The sequence below is a fragment of the Synchytrium microbalum genome (genome assembly GCF_006535985.1).
Source record: "Synchytrium microbalum strain JEL517 chromosome Unknown SmJEL517_scf0057, whole genome shotgun sequence".
Classification (NCBI taxonomy): domain Eukaryota; kingdom Fungi; phylum Chytridiomycota; class Chytridiomycetes; order Synchytriales; family Synchytriaceae; genus Synchytrium; species Synchytrium microbalum.
In genome coordinates, this window is record NW_022158406.1 from 22,833 (window position 1) to 42,443 (window position 19,611).

Here is a 19,611-nt window from a genome sequence, read left to right on the forward strand (position 1 = left end):
CGATTTGTGATGATAGTTTTGAATCCGCAAAGGATCGTCACGTACCTAGAGCAACAATATGTTGAACTCTTCAGTCTCGCTCCTCCAAATCTGTTGATAGTAATGGGTTTAAGGAGTATCGCAAATGTTTCGACCTATATTGAATTGAACAACTCAAAACCAAAATTACCCACGTTTTAGACAATGACACGTTCTTAGCCAGTTATTAGGAAGATGAGCGATGTGCTCACTTATCTGACCCGACTCGATGCTTCCGAAAGTGATGTTGTGGTTGTCGTTCGAGCATGCCACATAGGACGTATTCACTCGCGCATCTACCTCTACATTCTGGACTATGGCAATGTCCAATGTCGCGTCCAATAAGTCATAGAACTCGAAGGGAAATATTTGGCAAATGGTATTTAGATCATGCTCATGACCTTATTCTTGTAAAACCTCCATCGACCTAGCACGTTGGAGACTCGTTGGGTGACAAACAGACTGATTACAAGGTGAAATACTGCCAAAGTCGGTTTTCGTCAACCGTATGTACATCCTTAAAAGCTTCCTACCTCACAATGCTTTCCTGACCGTCGCACTTTTTGCTGGTGCTCACTCTTAATTGACTCAAACCACCATACATAGGCAGGCTTCCCTGTACGGTATCTATGCTATACATCCTTTAAAATCACGTCTGAAAGACCTTCAGCCCTCAAATACCCTCCCTTCAAACTTTACAACCATCAGCCACCCAGGCTACAATGGCTTCCGCAACGGTCATTGGCACTAGGATTGTTTCTCTAATCATATCGCTATTGCTTACATCCGTAACCGCTCTCATCGCTATACGTACTGCACCGTCCCTTCTAAAACGATTGATTATACCTGTGTAATGAACGCTAACCTGACTTTGATCACGTCCATGTGAACTAAAACTCTTTATTAATAGTTTCGCACTAAACGCTGCCGCGGCTCTAATACAGCTCGTACTTGGTTTGAAGGATGTTTCAACAGAAGGCCTGAATTGGTGGTGGGTCGTTGCAGATCTTCTCGAAGAGATCGCCTCAGTAGTGTGGGTCATACTCAACATGGAACGTTTTGGAGTAGGCGACACGTGGCTATGTACAATTGAACCAAGATGCCTGATTTAACGTTTGTGGTTTAGGTCTTCAATCGGGCACAATTGATTAACTTTCCTGAGTGGATGCAGCGCACAACTCAAATAGTAACCGCTCTTTTCGTGGCCGCGTGTGGAATATCATCCATTGTCGGGAATGCTGCACCGTCAATGACACCGTTTACGAATCCAGCTTTGGTGAAGTTTGCCACAGAAAAAGTTCAGTTTTATCACAAGAATCTAACATTATGAAATAGTACTTCCAATTGATAAGTCTGGCATGGTGTCTGATAGTGGATGCTGCCATATGCTCAGTGTCGCTATACCTTATCCTAAGAATACGGAGAACACTGGAGGAGGCTCTTGATCTGACACATCAGCCGGCGCTGCGAGCATTCGTTATCGCCTCTTTGATAGCAAGTTTGCTAATAGGAACGGTGGGAATCGCAGCATGCGCCATAGTATCTGATCCACCGAATGACCCAGGATTGATTGGAGCTGTTGCGGCTGTCGTTTTACGAGTGTACTGTAAGATATTGCACTTCATGCAAGACTTTGTGACCCTCTGAAATCATCCTATCTAGACGTATCTGGCTTGGGCTTCCTGTATGGCGTGGTGGCTATTATACAACCTCCACAATCTATGAGCTTGCAGAAACCTGCTGGAGCTTCGTACAACAAGTTTGGTGATAGTGACGACACGATATCGTCTACTTTTGATGAGCCTATAGAACCAACACGACGGGAGGCTAATGAATGGTGAGCATCGTCTGAATGATGTTGCGTCACGAGCTAATAAATCATTCACAATAGGCCATGGAATCTGGCGGATAATTTGTCGGTTCATGCTTCGGCAAACCGGATAAGTCCTCCGCCTCTTGCAGCATAAACGGCACTCTGGATCTCATAGATACTCATCATAAGCGCTGAATTTTTTGGAACTGCCTCATGTTTTGGTGGTTTTTTTTAAGCATTTTCTCATTTCTTTGATTTTTTAATCGTTGGGACGATTTGCCTCTTTAATTTTTTGGATTTATATACTTTATACATACCCTTTTACCACGTTTCGGGCGTCGACCTGCACATGTAAATTCTTCATTTTGCGATCACAGGTGAATCACCGGGCTTGTTATGAGACGTTGCAGGTCGTTTACTAAATTTCAAATCACGTAGCTCAACCGTCATTTGATCGAGACAAAGATTGCAAACATCGCTTCGAGACACCTTATCAGCGTCAAACAGAGCATCCAAAATCGTTTCGTGTGTATTTAAGAGGCTTTTCAAGCTGATTCCACTAATTAGAAATAAAAAAAGTGATGGGGTCAGATGAAGCCAAAAAAACCATAATAGTCGTCACGTATAACGGTTGTGACATCGACACCCACATCCTCCCTTTCTTGGAATAGAAGTACACATTCATTATGTAATGCGCTTACTTCTGGCTTCAAGTGCACGGTCTCCTCTCTGGCTTGCTGCAGTGTATAAAAGATGTGTGTGAGGTTTATTGATGTTGAGTAGTAAGTAAGCTCTCTCTGACGATGAAACCTATTGAAGCGATAAAAGGCATCAGCAAGCAGTCAATACAAACAAACACGTCCAAATAAGCATTCCTGCTGCAAGCGATCGTTCTTGATTCTCTTCATGAGTCACAAAAAAAAGCGGTTCAGCGAGATGTCGGAATAAGGGGAATTAGCATTCCACATTAAATATTCAGTGTGCCTTTCTCCATTATGCTTGCCTAGCCAGTAGTTCCTCGTGGTTGTGACTAGAAAAAGACGACGTACTACTTCGATCGTTTATAAAGGCACCAAGTTGTTACCTGTCAATTACAAACTGTGACAACCAAAGAGGCTGCCAGTGGATTTGGATTTCATATCAAGCAAGATGCTTCCCAACAGATTTGAACGGCACAAATTTTGAAAAGGGAAGAAAGCAAACCAGTTTGCTAGATCATTGGGGTTTGAAACAATGAAACCCTCCACTCATCCACCAGGGAGCGACGAGGGCACCTCAGAATGAAATAACCAGATGACCACTGAATTCAGCGTTTTCGATTGGAGAGCCAAAGATGTTGCACTCTGGAAGGTTTAGGAGAGGTTTGAGGAGGGCATCTGAGGAACCGTCCTCGACTCGACCGTTGGAAATAATTCGGGACATGATGCATCGTTCGTAGTATTGAATATTAGGTTACGGTTTCCCAATCGAAAAAGTTCCAATAGCGTGTATTAACTGTCCAAACGCAATCATTAAAATCACGGTGGTGGCATGCCATTATGCCAAGAAAGGAAAGTGCGATTTGTAACGTTTTACTGACATTATATATCGCCAGCGATATTCCTCCAGAGCAACCTCTAGCACACGAGCTTCCACAGTCGTAATGAGGTTGCAAATCCCGTCACAATTTACCAAACCGAAATCAGACAATAGAGCAATGGCGACCAAAGTCGAGTACTACGATGTAGCAATCCCCGATGGCGTTGTGCCGACTAGCTCCACACTTATTCGGTACGCCAGACTAACTGAAAGATGTTTTGACACTTATGGTGTCCATGTGCGTATGCAACTGAGCCTAGTCTTATTAACCACATCGCAATTTCCAGCCTAGGAAAGAAGATCTCAGTGCCTCCTGCTGGGTAAGAACCTGCTTCCACCGGCTCGATCACGTCGTTGTGACAGAGAGTGTGTATCTCATCAAACTGTGCAACATGTCGTGCTCATGTCCAGTCAATTGCCAGCATTTCAGCAATCAGTTTACTTTGAATACTCTGAAATTTCACGGGCTCGCATGCCTGTTGACTCATGCAAGAATCGCAGAGGGACCATACCTTGTCACTAAACTCTAACAATCCTCCCTCTTGTCGCAGAATCGGATTATGGGCTTGGGGATCCTCTAATTGGGGATATGGCACCTACGATTCATCATTCACAGAAACTACCATTCAAGATGCGTTTGACGAGTGTCTGGCCCAGTTTCCTGAATCTGTCTTCTTTGATACTGCTGAGGTGAGATTGCTCGATTCAACTTAATTTTGAATAGATATCTGTACAATTGTATTTTAGAGCATCTTTCTTGTGTTTGCTAAAGTATCGCTGATCCAATCTTCATCCGCCAATACAGGCTTATGCTGAAGGCGACTCTGAAAAGTTTCTTGGTGATTTGATCCAGAAATACCATGTCGCGCATCCTACTCCTGCTCCTGAGTCATCAGACACACTTGGACATGATCGAATCGTTGTTGGAAGGTTTGTATCAAACCGTCAAGCATGTCGAATATTCGTTTTTTTGTTCCAACTGTCCACTTTCTTTAAGCAAATTCGTACCATTGCCATGGAAGCTTTCATATCCTTCCAGTCTGCTCACGTCTCTCCGTGCAACTCTGGAACGACTTCAAATGAAGACTATTGACTTGTATCAAATCCATGGGTGAGAAAACTTGGGATGAGAACTGCATTGAGATCTGACCGATTCTGATGTCGATGTTTTCTCTCTTCACAGTCCAGTGTCTTTACGACCAGTGGAAGTCCTTGGAGAAGCGCTCGCTGAAGCTGTAAAGCTGGGTCTCGTCCGGTATGAGCCCTCAATTTTATTGCCACTCGATGCAAAATCTCGCCGGAAAATCAAAGCAAAAAAATTTAAATCATTCTTTTCAATAGAGCTGTAGCCGTCTCGAACTTTTCAATCTCCGAAGTCCAACGCATCCACAAAACCTTATCGAAACACGGCATCCAACTTGCTTCAAACCAAATCGAATTCTCCCTCCTTCGACGATTGCCAGAAACATCTGGTTTGATTGCAGAGTGCCATAAACTTGGAGTCGCTGTCATTGCATATTCACCGTTGGGAATGGGTCGTTTGACTGGAAAGTACTCGAGTGAGAATCCACCACCAGGTACAAAAAAAATTGCAGATGCCGGCTACTCAACGCAGCACTGGCGTAACGTTGATTCGATTTCTTTATCTGTAGCTGGACGAAACTTTGGTGATATCGATATGAAACTCCTTGTTCCACTTTTGGACACATTGAAGGAGATGGCTGCTAGATATGAACGCACTGTTGCTCAAGTAGCATTGAATTGGTGTATCTGTAAAGGCGCCATTCCGATTCCTGGAGCAAAGAATAAGGTACGTTCCGTCTGTCTTAGTTTCTTCACTTCTGACTTGTAACAAACTTGTGATTAATAAATGCTAACTCTTTTGATGCCCATATAGACTCAAGCGATGCAAAACGCTGGGTGTATTGGATGGCGTCTAAAGCCTGAAGATGTCGCCAAATTGGACGCTTTGTCCTTTGTTGGCAAGACCACAATGATGTGGCAACATGGCTAGTGTTTGCGGGGACTGAATACTGAAGCAAGCGTTTGTTGATTCTTGTTACAATTTTATTAAGAGGTGCTTTCAAAACTTAAGAAGGGTTGGGACACGTTGGTTTTGCAACAATAATTTAGATCCTGACTACTATACATCGTCACATGGCTGTCGTCTATACCTCTGAGGCCGTTATAGCTCTCAAGTAACTCGCGACCTCAGTATGACCCTGAAGCGTTGCAATGTCCAGCAGCGTGGTTCCATTAGCTTCCGTATTGACATCAGCTCCCTGTACAAAAGGAGGTCAACGGATAAAACTTGGCAAAACTGCTTCAAAACAATGTTATCACCTTTTGAATCAATAACTTTACAACTTCCAAGCGTCCACTCTGAGCAGCAACAAATAGCGGAGTTCTTCCATCGTTTGCAGCAATATTTAAATCACATCCCTGTTGTCACAACAAAAGTTAATTAACCTTCGATGTCGCGGCGGTCGTCAGTTACCTTTTGCACCAAGTACGATATAACTCTCATATGCCCATTATTTGAGGAAACAAACAAGGCGCACCGGCCGTCGAGTGTTTTTCGATTCATTGCTGCTCCATTCTCAACAAGATACTTTACTGTCTCAATGTAGCCTTTGGCAGCTGCAAATATAAGAGCAGATATCCCAGAATCAGAAGGTGTCTCGATATCCATACCCTAGTCATTGGTGTAGCACGTGGAAACCTGTGAGTTTTCGAGCCAATCAAAAGCATTAACATGGTACATATTTATACCAATTTAGCCAAATACTGAACCACAGGAAGGTGACCATTTAAAGCTGCACAAACAAGAGGAGTGATCCCGTCGCTAGTAGGTATGGCTGAATCACCTCCAGCCTCAATTAAGCATTTGACAACGTCCAATCTGCCATAATAACAGGCTTCCCATACAGGGGTTTTATGATCGTGATTCACGACATTTATGGCCACTCCTTGATTAACGAGATACTGGACGAGCGGAAGGTAGCCTGTCACCCCAGCAGCAGCGAACATGGCATTGTTGGGGTAATTGTCGGCTTTGTGCACGTCTCCTCCCTACAGACAAGGTGGTTATAGCGCAGACAGACAAGATTGTTTGCGCACGACAAGGAAAGTACCTTTGAACTAAGATACTTTACGATGTCTAGTCGTCCATTTGCGGCTGCGCGCAGCAATGGAGTCACTCCTTCGTCATTTCCAACATTAATTAAAGATCCCTGACGAAAAAAAAAACAATGACTTAGCTGCCAACATAACTTTAGATTTGTTCCACTTAGATGCTTGACACGACCCACCTTTTCGACAAGATACGAAATGATATCTAGGGACCCGTTGTTTACTGCAGCGAAAAGCACACTTTGTCCCGATGCTTGCTGAGCGTTGACATCAGCTCCCTCATCAACCAGATACTTTACATTCTCCAAATAACCGTTGCTAGCTGCCGCCCACAACGGAGTCTGGCCTGCAAGACCACTTGGGGGGCCAATGGCCGTTTTGTCAATTTGTGTATCAGAACCACTAGACAACGCTTGCAGTACATTGAAATGTCCATTCTGAGCTGCCACAAACAAGGCATCACGACCATCTGCAGCAACAATGTTTACATCAGCATTCATGCTGATAAGGTATTCCACAGCCTTTATATGTCCTTTGAACGCCGCAGCAAACAGAGGGGTCTGATTCAAGTTATTGGCTTGGTCTAGATCGGCACCGTGGTCCTTGAGAGCTTTTACAATCTCAACGAGTCCTTTACGAGCAGCAAGATATAGTGAAGTGCAACCAAGCTGGTCCTTCGTGTCCGTAAGAGCGCCGGAATCAAGAAGCCAATTCACGACATCGATTTGAGAATTGTCGGCAGCAACGTGTAGAGCAGTTCTTCCACTTCCAATATCAACTGCCTCACTAACGGCCTGGATACCAACAGCCTTCAGAGTTGTAATATCTCCTGCCTGTGCGGCTAACAGCACTGGACCCTACATTTGATGATTTAATGTATCCTTCCAGAAAACACACTGTTAAACGTCTGCCGAACAAGGACGTACCAGATCCATTTTGAATTCCTTCTCGACTTTCCAATCGTTCAGCATATTCCAACACTCCCCTCCCGCGCGTTCCAGTGCATTCTTATCTAGAATGAGTTTGAGTTATGAATGAAAAGGCATCACCCCTAATGGTGTGGTGCAATCACTTACTCATGAAGTCCTTGATTTGGTAGTCTGGATTGTGCTTTAGGAGCACTGCGACTACTTTAGGCCGGTGATATGCACAAGCCGCTGCAAGAGGCGTCCACCCATAGTCTGACGCAGAGGTGGAATTTATGTCAGAAACACCCAACGACAGCAGGACTTCACAGGTGTCGGCATCATTGCTCCTGACTGCCTGACATAGAAAAGGCACCGGGAAGTAATGTGAGTCTTCGGCCTCCTTGACCAGCAGTTTGGCGGACTGAGGGCTCCGTGCTGAAAGCAGAATACGACATGCGTGGCTTTTACGACTTTCTAGGGTAGCTAGCAGAGCTGCAGTTCCGTGTGCGTTGAGAAACCTGTTCACAGTATGCGAGTTGGGTGTTGAAGAGGCCACGTTTTCCGAGCTCAAATGATCCATCCAAAACTTGCATATATAGTCCAAGTAGCTCGTTGATCCAATGACTTTGCCCATCAACGCTGCCACCTTATCAGGCAAGCTAGTCGTGGCTGAAAACTTCAACTCGCGAGTGAGGATCTGTAGACAGTGAGACGACAAGACGCCTTCTGCCTCTCGAGTGTCTATGTAGAACCGTAAATCACGACATCGATTCTTGTCCGTCAAATAGTCGGCGACGGATTTATGGATTATGCGAATGGTTTCTACCATGCGAGTGCCATCATCTTGAATGCACGACTCAAATACTGATGGCATTCTCGCAATTATCCTTCTTACTTCTTCTGGATTTTTATATACCAGCGAGGCAACGGCGTGCACAGACAGTGATGATTTCAGACAAATGATGACCCCAACAACTGCTTTATATGATGCCAACCAATCTTCAATCCACTCTTTATCTTCGTCGGCTATGGCGAGATGCAAGACTCTAGCAAACATGTCGTCCATTGCCGTCTCCCCACGTATGGCATTGCCTGAATCAATGTCAGTCAAGAGCCGTTGCAGATACAGTTCCGTACTACATCTACGAAGAATTTCACATACAATTGTAGCCCACAGAAAGAGTCCTGTGGATTTAATAACCAGCATATTGATGACATCTTCCCACTCTGCGCTTGGTAAAAGTGGGCGCGACCTATCCATCCGAGTAGTAATATAAAAGCGAATATCGTCTTGGTTATATTTAGCGTCCAAATCGATACGTTTTGTTGCAAAGCTCCTTGTCAAAGACTGGGCGATATCGTCCTCAGGCCGACTTGTTATAATGAATTTTACCCAACTGGGTAAACGGGCCATACGAGTTGGATTGGCAAAGAGGCCAAGAAGGGATTGTCTATCTAATGATCCGTTACTACCTCCTTCTTCCGTCTGTCCCACTTCGTCGAGCGCATCAATCAGAATGACCATGCGGTCAGTAGGCTGGTGAATATCGTTCAGCGGGTTCAAGATCAGTTGTTCAAACAACGTTTCGGCAGTGTATCCATCACCAAAAGTTTTCGAGGTGGCAAAGAGCTGATGGAGCAGCAGACAGTATTCCGGTAGAGCTCGAGCTGGAACGAATTAGAGATCATTTACGAAATCTTGAATAAGCGGAGATAGGTAACTTACCCAAGCCAAAAGCCATGGTTCTAATGAGACTCCTAACTTCGTCTTGTCCAGCCTGGTCGAATTTACAAAAGAACGGGACTACCGGAATTCTCGCATCTTCTAGTTCCTTCACTATTGCTGCTGCTACTATAGATTTGCCGGATCCCGCGACTCCATTTAGCCAATAGCATTGTTCTCCAGCGTCATCCAGCATCCATTGACGGATTTCACGAATAACAGAGTCTCTGGTGTTTGGTAAACGATGCAATTGCAACGCACCAATGGTTTGCTTATAGGTTTCGTTGGGATGAAGGACAGATTTCACCTCGATCATGGACTCATTCATTTGCTGAATGCGTTTCATGACTGGCTCACTCTGTCGTTTCAGGTTGAGGGCGTTTCCCGACGGATGTAGTTGGCGTTCTATTAGAGCTTGCAGATCATGAATGAATATATCATCGTACTCAACCCCAGCCAAGGTCTTTTCCGGAATAGCGGCAGGGAGTCCCGCCACAATCAGATCGACAATAGGCAGATAATCAGCTTCTAAACGTATGGGAATGATAGGTTTCTTTAGGTCCACACTGTAACAAAGTTCCCTTTGGCAATTCACCGATTTCTATAAGAAAGACAGAGTTGGGCATGAACATCGTTCAAATCCATACCACACCTTACTGCATAAGCTTGCGATAAGCATGACACTATGACTTTGGACTTCTGCACAGCACCTTGCATCCGTTCAAATACATTTCCCACCATTTTTTCCACATCAACCCATACGGTATATCCCAAGCCTCTTAAAAGCTCCAGAAGCTTGTACATGTACGGTTGCTGTGCCCAGCTATAAACAAAGACTTAGATTGCTGACAAGCATGACTGAAAAAAGCTCCGGTGTACCAATAACTAATCATAATGTCGTATTTCCTATCGGAATCAGGGGAATCCTCTCGGCTGGAAGCCAAATTGTACACCATGACAATTTGCTTTGCCAAAGCATTGAAAGCTTTATCAGAGTCAAGGACATCTGATTTCGAAAAGTCCTCGTACAAGAGGCCAGCTACGTTCAAAGCCGTCCGAGCTAGAGGCTTGTTACTGAGCCGAATCGGCACCAGATTTTTATGGCGATCAGAGCAAAAATCCAGTAGTTGCATAGAGTGGAAGTCATCCTAAATTCGACATTGTCAGACATTGACGAAGAATTTCACCATTATTTAGAAGACCCACCTCAAAACTGGGAGATAGACAGGGCAGAACAATATCTGCCGACCCCAATTGCACGTACACCTTGTCTCTGTCTTCAACGGCTAGATTTGCGTCGAGAAGCTTGGAAGTTTTGAGGCGTTGAACGATTTGTTGGATCATTCCGGTATCTTGCTGACTATTAAATGAAGGAATGAGCACAATTTGTTGTAAATGCCATGCATTTGCGCCAGATATACCAAAACAAGAAGACAATTCCAATGGGAGTCAGCTTCCGACTCTTTAACGTGTCGTCCCAGTTGACAACTTGCACATCCGTTGGAATGCGCTTTGGAAGGTCGTCATGTGGAACAGGCCTTCGCACGGCCCGGCAAGACCGGCAAGCCTGACCCATTGTATCCTCTCCTGCGTCGTGTGCAGTAAATTTGGAAACTTGAGCAGATAAAGGTTGAGTTGTTGCCTTGCTGACGTGTGCTGGTTATCACGGAGCCTATACTAACCAAGCCACAATTTCTAGCCTCATCCTCGGATCTGTGTGCCTCAGTTTGTCGCCCTCTTTACAGAATTGTGTTGTGGCATCAGTCTCGTCCAAGGTGCAGTCCAGGATATCGCGGTAAAACCTTTTTTAAAAGCAATTCAGCCATCTATTTACGTTTGGAATGCCTTAAATTCTTCTTGTTAATACAAAGAAACTTGAGCAATGGATACGCTTTCACCAAACTTTTGAACTGTCGCAAAGTTGGATTATGGTCTTGGGGCTCATCTAATTGGAGTTTTGGCGCTTCCCAGTTGTCATTTACCGACCACTCCTGCAGATTCCTTTGACGTGTGCAGGTCCCAGTGTACTGAATGTTTGTCTTCTTCGATACTGCTGAGGTGAGATTGTTTGAAACAAGTTGCGCTCGAGTATATGTTTCTGTTGAGGTGACTTTTTAATGTGGGAGATGTCTCATGTGAATCCGACATTTGGAATATCGCTTGCTAAAGTTTGACCAACTCATTGTCAAAGCACGCCTACATTGAAGGAGGCTCTGAAATATTTGATCATGCTAGTATCACTCCCCATACTTCTGAATGCTTAGAGGCTGCCGGACATGATCGAATCAATATTGGAAGGTTAGCATTAAGCTATCATTTGTCCACCTTTTTTTTGTTTGACGGTTCGTTTTCAACCAGTATATAGCATTGCCACAGACTTTTTCGAATGCTGAAGCTGCATCTGGTCCAGCAAGTTTCGTCGCATCTAATTGCCGCTGATGCAAACGCCCGAAACAAAAGCCACCAAAAAGAACGCATCTAATCATCAACGCATAGGGCTAATGGAGTCCGAAACTTGTCGAACTCAAAGTCGAATCTATTCACAAAACCCTATCAAAACACCGATTCACCTAATTTCCTACCAAATCGAATTCTCCCTTCATCGACGAGTGCCAGAGACCTCTGGTTTGATTGCCAAGTGCTAGAGACTTGGCGCGGTGGTCATTGCGTATTCTGTTCTGTTCAGAATGGATTGGTGGACTGCAAGGTATTCAAATGAGAATCCACCGTCAGGTAAAAAAACAATCGTGATTGGAAATCATCACAGTAGATGCTGTGAAATTGATATCTAGGTTTCTATGTAGCCGAACGCGTCTATGGAGATATTGGTATGAAACTACTCGTTTGGCTCCTGGACACATTGAAGATTGGAGGATTTACATGCTCAGTATGAACGCACTCGTACTCACGTAGGAGGATTTGGCGTTTCTGTACGGGCTTCGTGGAGCTACGAATAAGATAAATACTTGCAAAAAGTCCATGGTCCTACAGAGACCATACATCGTCTGCTTTATGGACGATTTTTCAACAATGCTGGGCTTGTGATCAATTGGCATAGACTCTATTCGCTCCACAAATAAATTTGAGCTGTGCAACATGCTAGATGCTTTGGATGGCGTCTAAAGCCTGAAGATGTTGCCAAATTGGATGCTCTATCCGTTGTTGGCAAGACTACCATGATGTGGCAGCACGGCCAGGGAAAATGAATACCGAGCCAATGTTATTATTTTGATTCATGTAGCGATTTTATGAAGAGAATTCATTTTGAAACTATGGGAGGAGTTGGACTTGGAAAAAACGAAATCAACACCGAAGGGAATTCTTGAACACAAATATTTGAAGAAACAAGTTACTCCTTTGTTTTTATTATTTCTTGCGTGAATACTAGTACTATACTACAATATCTGTTCAATATGAGAAAGCCCCACAAATCCAAGCTCTTCAATTTATGACGACCATCGTCATGTACTCATCAAATAATTCAAAAAAACTGTCACTAACTCCATATTAAAATCCATCCCATAATGCTGCATATCAACCCTCATATTGAACGAATTGTACTAATCGCCTCAATGTCCCATACAGTTACAGACGGAGGCAGGATAGCACTTGCGAGCCGATTGAATACTTGTCTGATGAATGCTTCGACGTTTATGTCTCCCTTTGCAATTGCCTACAATTGAGGTATCTGTGTTAGCAAAAAAAAGCAAAAAGATGGAAGAAGAAGATATGGTTTTGCATCTTGCCATTTCAGGATTCGTTCTCCATATGATTCGTGTAGGTGGTATTGCAAGTGTGGACGCCACTTGTGTAGCGAGCTGCATGTAACGTGTGCCAACTTGGACTGCAAGTTGGTGTGTTTTTCGTTTGGTGTACTCGTCATTCCATGATTCATGGCTAAACGATTGGTGAAATTATGAGCACATCGGAATGGTCAAAATGTGTGCTTTTCTTACCTCCCAACATTCAAAACCAGCACATCAAACCCCTGAAGCTCTTGCGGGGTTTCAAGAAAGGTGAATCTGTAAACTGATTTCAAAAGGATGGAGACACTGGCGTTACAGACTTCAATACTGGCTCTTGTATAGCCGTTGCAGAAATTTTCGTTCTTGTATATTTTCTTGCCTAATATTGGGAGCAAATAATTAAGCCTTCATTCGCTTCGAAGTACTTGCAAAATCAAGTACGCTCAAAGAAAAAAATAGCCTACCGCGACATTTCTCTTGAATCTCCGGATCCGTAGCTCCCGCAATCAGAGCATCAAATGTATCCTCATCAGACTGACTCTTGCCCGTCATGAATTGTACAAGACTGTTGAAGAAATGTCTGCTCAAAGAATCACCCACTATACCAATCTTGGACATGTTGCGAGCGTTTAACTCTTGACATGCTTGAGTTGGCGAATATCGTTCTAGGCGACACGAGGCTGGCATCCACTGGTTACGATTCCATTTTCCTTGGGTTATTGCTGACGAAAGAGAGTCTAATCCACATGATGGTAGCCTCTGTTCTTGTACACCACTGTTTGATATGGTAGCGGGAGCTTTCGCCGTTTGTAGAATGACAGATACGACGAGTGGATGGTCTTAACAAACCATGCTCTCACCAGCCCATTGCACAAACAACCCATACTCTGCTGGAGCCAGCACAGCACCATGGAATGTAGCCTCCCATATAGGCTGATATAGATAACTTGAGATATTCCATCCGACAAATTTGACTCTACCAGCTATACTAACATCTGCCAACGTATCTCCCAAACTCGGCAGCGTCAGCAGTGACACAGGACTGACGAGCCGTAACACAAATAATGGGAAATCCACCATATCGATTATCTCGGCCGTTTGATTTGGCGATGAAATGGTGATTGTAAAGATGTTGGTGGTACCGTTGAGTGTTATCTGTCGAGGTACATTGGCGAGTGTGAAGCTCTGTTTTGTTTTACTGGACTGACACGTTATAGGAGGCTTGAGCATCGTTTGTGATGCAGATGCGACGGTGTTGTCGGTGGTGATAATGGTCAATTCGGTCAATTGAGCGACTTGTATACCTGTTGGAGATGACTCCAAGTCAAACGAGATCAGGAATAGGAGAGTGCATACGATAATAACAAGGAGAATTGGGATTGGTCTATCGAGATTTTGGTTAGATTCACTCAAAGTCAGCAACTAGAAACAATGCACGTCCTACAGTTTATCTCCAATTGATTTGAGCGACATCATTGTCAGAATCAGTATACCGACAGAGTAGAGGGTTCAGCTATGTAATTTGTGTGCAGTTAACTCTGTGTGGCACTATCATAGTCGGTATCGACTAGTTGTTGCCTGTAAAAGTAGAGGTTTGATCTTTGAGTTCTAAGAGATCTAGAATGGAATCAAGGAAGCCAGCGTGTCATATCTTCTAGTCAAGTAGGGAAAGCGACAGGTAGGTTTGGAACAACACTTCAAACCAACGTAGTCGGAAAACGTCTTTTCGATAGAGTTGATTTGAAGAGCGCCTTTCATGTGCAAACATCAAAGGTCCCAAAAAGAGCGCCAGTAGATTAATGGATGTACCATTATTAACATACCTGATTATAAGGCTATTTCCACAATTCCAGAATTCCAGCGATGCCCCTTGCAACAGCAATTGAAACGCCAACAATGCCAGAAGGTATCTAGACCAACCAAGTTAACAAAGAGGTATTGAGAGTCAAATATGGCACGTTCTGATAGTTCTCTTACTGTTTACACGCTGCTCTCAAACACTACAAAAACACTTCCACTTTTGCTATCTTGACTCATTGCTTGAAGCAGGAGCGTTGAATCTCAGACAAATCAGAGAGAGATAGGGAGAATTCAAAATGACTCTACCAGCGAGATATGGAATTTCACTTGGCGCGACAGTATGGAGAAATCAGCCCATGACACGTTCTTTGTCACGGAATGCCTCGACCTTGAAAACATATACATTCAAACCTCATTCAACGCTGGAACATCCACTAGTTGGTAAGGAATTTGTTTTACTGTCGTAAGCATGTGTCATCTCATATCGTGTTGTTTGCTTGGAAACATTTGCTGAGCTAACATTGCAACATTAGCATCTGATTCTCTCGCTCCAATCCCTGCCATTATCTGCTTACAGGGTACGAGCTGATCCTCTACAAACAGATATTGCAATCGTTGATTTCTCCAACATGACTACAGAATGGTGGGGTGTGAACGACCAAATTAAGAGTCATGCTCAACGAATCGCAAATGGAACTGGTGCTATCGTCGTCGTGCCCGACATGTACAATGGAAAGCAAGGTCTGAATGCTGAAGAAGCTTCGCATCTGATGGGAAACCTGGATTGGAAGAATGCTATTCAGCAACTTGATCAGTTAGTGGAGGACTTGCGTGATGAAAAGTCACATAATCAGCCGCCATCTGATATAAGAAAAGTCGGATGTATTGGGTTTTGTATGGGGTCGGCGCTGACTCTTGTAAGTAAAGTGTTGATTGCTGCCGTGTTCTCGGTTCTTTCGCACTCACTGTTCTTTGACTCTAGGCTTTAGCATCACGATATACTGGTATTTGAGAATGCTAGCATAAAACTTTCAGGCCTGCCGCGAACGAGCTCACCCTTTCTTATACCTAACAGGAAAACCACACCCCTTAAACGCTTGCGTTGCATTTTATGGAGTGCCTGATCAAAAGACATTCGACCTCTCTCATATACCTCTCAAGACACCTGTGCAAGCACATTTTGGAGCTTTGGATGCCCACAAAGGCTTCTCAGATATCGAAACGGCGAAAAAACTTGAACAACTATGGAAAAAGGTAAACTGATTACATGTCCCTTTTGCTCCAGTGCAAACCCGGCCCATATTGTCATATGAGCTCATGCAACGCCTCTTTGCTTGTCGCAGGCCGTGAAAGAGAAGGGTGGACGACACGCTGAAGGAATACACAAGGACGAATTTGATGTTTACATTTATGATTCGTATGGACATGCCTTCATGAATGACGAGGCATGGAGTCGAGAGAGGAGGCGTGAACTGAAAATGGCTGGAGAGTATGATCATGACTTTGCCAATCAAGTTTGGTCAAAGGTCTTTGCATTCTTTACCAAGCATTTGAAGAGTGTATAAGTTTATATGCATTGTAAAGGAAACATGGTATTCATTCTAATACTGCGGATCGCAGTCGTGAATGTGGTTTGAGCTTCCAGAACGTGATCGACGTCATGCGTACGATCTATTGGCCAGCTAGCTCCAACGAGATTTTATTCTTTCTACGCGTGCAAATTGTATTTTGATTAGTATAAATCCGGTACTTGACCAGCAAACCTCCAAAAATCGGTTGATAAAATGCAAGCGATGGCACTGCCCTTTCTCATACTACAGCGCAGAACACAATCCTCGTTGTTGCTACCATTTTGATAGCTATTGATACTGCAAAACTAAACAAAAGGCGGTGCAAACACAAAAGATCAAGCTTTCATCATCAAAGTGGTACTGGTTTTATCGCCATGAAAAAAAGCACTGTACTAGGAGCTGGGCTGTTATTATTCGATTATCTTATGGCTTTACGTGTATCGGGATCCACCTCTACACCGTCGACCTGGCTTGCAGGACGCGCAGTGTCTGCCATACATGGACAAAGGCGTTTTAAGCAGCTGGGAGTCTCTAAATTATTAAAATCCTACTGGAAAGACTATATCCATCCTGTTTCTGTCGAATGAAGGCAAAGAATTACTGTCGTTTTGCCCACAATATGTCTGAGGCTCGTGGCGTTTCGGGGACTGTTATGAGAAATCCTAGAAAATGCGAAAAATTCTATGCATTTATTGAGTGTAGACGAGATCACAGTCGTATCGAATACACATACCTGCAAACATGGCAAGCATGCTTGAGATCAATGACACAAGGACTTGAGCAATAGCAGTATTTGCAGCTACGGATCCAATCCCGCAAAGCCTTGTAACATACCAACTCCTAGAAATGCAGCTGCTTTTGTCCATACTCGTTGTAATTCAGCCTGTTCGTGGAAAAAACAAGGGAATGAGAGTTTGAATTCATATGTCATCCACAACTGTTGGTGTATACACACACAAACACCAAATAAGATTAATCAGAACAAATTGTACAGTGGGTCCTGATACCATTTCAGCCAAAAAGTACTCAGGAATCGTGCATTGATTCTTGACTCGTTCTCCAACAACGACAGGTCGTTGTTCCAGAAACACTCGAGCTACAGTTACAGCAGGTGAGAATGTACGATCCATAGTGAGGTGGAATAGGAGACCAAGCCGGCTTGTTATAGATCTTTGAGAGGTTGAAAGCCCGTAGACGAGCCAGCCGAATCGAAGCACTAAACCAAACAGAAAAAAGATAAATCGGAGAATCCATGTTGAGGCAGCGTGCTTTCTGCCAGTTCTATTACCGACAATAACAGCCTCTCCAGCAGACACACTCAATACCCTCCAATCTCGAAATATCACAAATATCAAGACATATTCACGATGGGCTAGAATCAACACCCGTTTGAAGTATCTCAGTATCGTTCTTGGAGGTTTCAATCTCCACGGCTCAACTTGACTGGCAACCGCATCACTCTCAAAGGTGGAAAATGATTCGGCCCTTTGATTCTTCCAAGTGCGTTTACGCTCAACGCTATTCTTATTGCGTTCTGGTGTTGCATTGTCTAGTGTCGACATGTCGACTATATAGTCTCCAACGTTTACTCGTGGTGGGAATGGATAGTTGAGAGATTCAAAGTGTGTGAAGGCTTCCTGAATGCTGCCGAAGAACATTACTTTGCCGTCTGAGAAGAAGAAGACCTTATCGAATAGTCCAGGATTTCTGGACGACGATATACAGTTGCGAAAACAAAGATAAACGTTAAATCGCAGGAGGAAAGAACATATCCATCAAAATAGAATCTCTAACTTCACGTACTTGATTCAACACAAAACACTGGCCCTCTGTTGGTTAGCGACCTCAGACACAACCTTGATAACCTCATGAGCATTAAAAGCATCCAATGAAGTCGTAGGCTGATCAAGAAACAACAAGGACGGCTTCTCCAACAACTCCATTGCAATAGCCGTTCTCTTTCGTTCGCCACCTGATACACCATGTCGTGTGAATGGACCACTAAGGCGTTGATTCGCACAATCGGCTAGGCCTAGCCGCAGTATCAAGTATTCGACTTGAGCTAGTTTCTCTGAATTAAGGCGCCAGACTGGGAGTTTGAGGTTTCCTTTGTATGTCGAATATGAGAAGTTTCCCAGAATTAGCGAGGTCCGATTGAATTTGTTTCATAAGTTCGAACAGGAGATACACTGGTTTCTCAGTGCATCAAGTCATATCCGATTTTGTATGAGCAAAGGGTGTTTGGATTATAGAATTGATCGACACCTGCAAAGCACGTGATATTCTGCGTCCTTGTGTTCTAATAAACTTGGCACTAGTTCATCTTTCAATTGTCTCATAGCTACATACTACGAACAAGCAATGGCAAGATGTTAGATTATTGTGCAAGAATGGCAACAAACAAGAAGAAACATTATATGACGACCCAGATCATCAGAAGTTAACCGCACCTAGCTGATCGTCTTACTTGACGATGCCAAAATTACTCTTTTACTCGTCCGTTCGCAGTCTTCTTCTAGTTTGAGCCTCTACACTGCCATCGAAGAATTCAATGGCCTAAATCCACGCAAGCCACGATCTGTTCAACAAAATCAAAGGTTGGCAGCCAAAGATCAGCTTAACAGTCATGTCCTCACGTCATGAGAATATTAACGTTGGGATCGGTGATATCAAACACGTGGGAAGATACTTTATGAGTTTATCCAATTATAAATTAACGGCCAGACAAATAGATTACTACAACCCTCATCTTCCAACATCATCTTCATCACCATCCTGAAACCGTGGTTTCTTTGCTCGGTAACCACATCCATCTGGATCTTCAGATGCCATCCTATTGCGTCGCCCTTGATCAACCCGCAAGTCTTCAAGACCGTCCGATTCACCGTTTATTCTACGTATAGAAGCAGTCTGAGCACGTCTATAGAAGGTATCGCCTTCATGGGTACTAGATGATGTTGTGGTTATCGGTTGAGTTGAGTTTGGTTGCGCAAACTCCGAGTCGAGATCATATGTACTAAAGCGTGAAGCGTCTGCATATCTAAACTGACGGTCCCGCCACCTTCGGAGAGATTCTGGTCTCGGGCCGTGTCGAAACCATAGGTGATCTCTACTGCTGCTTGGTGTTGGTTGCTCCTCGATTAATGTTGGACTTTCACCTCGCTCGTGGTTTAATACAAGACGGAAGGAGCTCCTAATGGGTTCTGGATCTACTATTCGTGTAAGGCCTAGCTCGGCCAGTGTCGGCATCGTTGTGCGTGATGTGTTTGAAGAGTCCAAAGTGCTGGTTGAGATCGTTGGCGATTCCTCGTACAAAGTCTCA

At 43.9% G+C, this 19,611-nt stretch overlaps 4 protein-coding genes across 4 annotated transcripts; 3 read left to right on the forward strand and 1 right to left on the reverse strand.

The window, feature by feature from the left end:
- Positions 1–740: 740 nt before the first annotated feature.
- Positions 741–1,985, forward strand: SmJEL517_g05737 (uncharacterized protein; the record flags this gene model as incomplete). The annotated part of the gene is made up of 6 exons (XM_031171663.1): positions 741–868; positions 929–1,082; positions 1,145–1,294; positions 1,354–1,624; positions 1,681–1,855; positions 1,910–1,985. The coding sequence occupies 6 exons, from the start codon at positions 741–743 to the stop codon at positions 1,983–1,985; spliced, it is 954 nt and encodes a 317-aa protein (XP_031022348.1).
- Positions 1,986–3,527: 1,542 nt separating this feature from the next.
- SmJEL517_g05738 (uncharacterized protein) lies at positions 3,528–5,423 on the forward strand (the record flags this gene model as incomplete). The annotated part of the gene is made up of 9 exons (XM_031171664.1): positions 3,528–3,601; positions 3,697–3,729; positions 3,961–4,099; positions 4,215–4,339; positions 4,407–4,520; positions 4,593–4,664; positions 4,751–4,986; positions 5,062–5,219; positions 5,307–5,423. The coding sequence occupies 9 exons, from the start codon at positions 3,528–3,530 to the stop codon at positions 5,421–5,423; spliced, it is 1,068 nt and encodes a 355-aa protein (XP_031022345.1).
- Positions 5,424–5,577: 154 nt separating this feature from the next.
- Positions 5,578–14,391, reverse strand: SmJEL517_g05739 (uncharacterized protein; the record flags this gene model as incomplete). The annotated part of the gene is made up of 16 exons (XM_031171665.1): positions 5,578–5,691; positions 5,753–5,851; positions 5,907–6,104; positions 6,182–6,481; positions 6,544–6,642; positions 6,721–7,398; positions 7,468–7,553; positions 7,618–9,117; positions 9,176–9,773; positions 9,830–9,995; positions 10,052–10,320; positions 10,379–10,532; positions 10,594–10,759; positions 13,383–13,715; positions 13,779–14,302; positions 14,363–14,391. The coding sequence occupies 16 exons, from the start codon at positions 14,389–14,391 to the stop codon at positions 5,578–5,580; spliced, it is 5,313 nt and encodes a 1,770-aa protein (XP_031022346.1).
- Positions 14,392–15,058: 667 nt separating this feature from the next.
- On the forward strand, positions 15,059–16,283 carry SmJEL517_g05740 (uncharacterized protein; the record flags this gene model as incomplete). Its single annotated transcript, XM_031171666.1, has 5 exons — positions 15,059–15,159; positions 15,296–15,635; positions 15,701–15,722; positions 15,794–15,972; positions 16,062–16,283. The coding sequence occupies 5 exons, from the start codon at positions 15,059–15,061 to the stop codon at positions 16,281–16,283; spliced, it is 864 nt and encodes a 287-aa protein (XP_031022363.1).
- Positions 16,284–19,611: the final 3,328 nt, after the last annotated feature.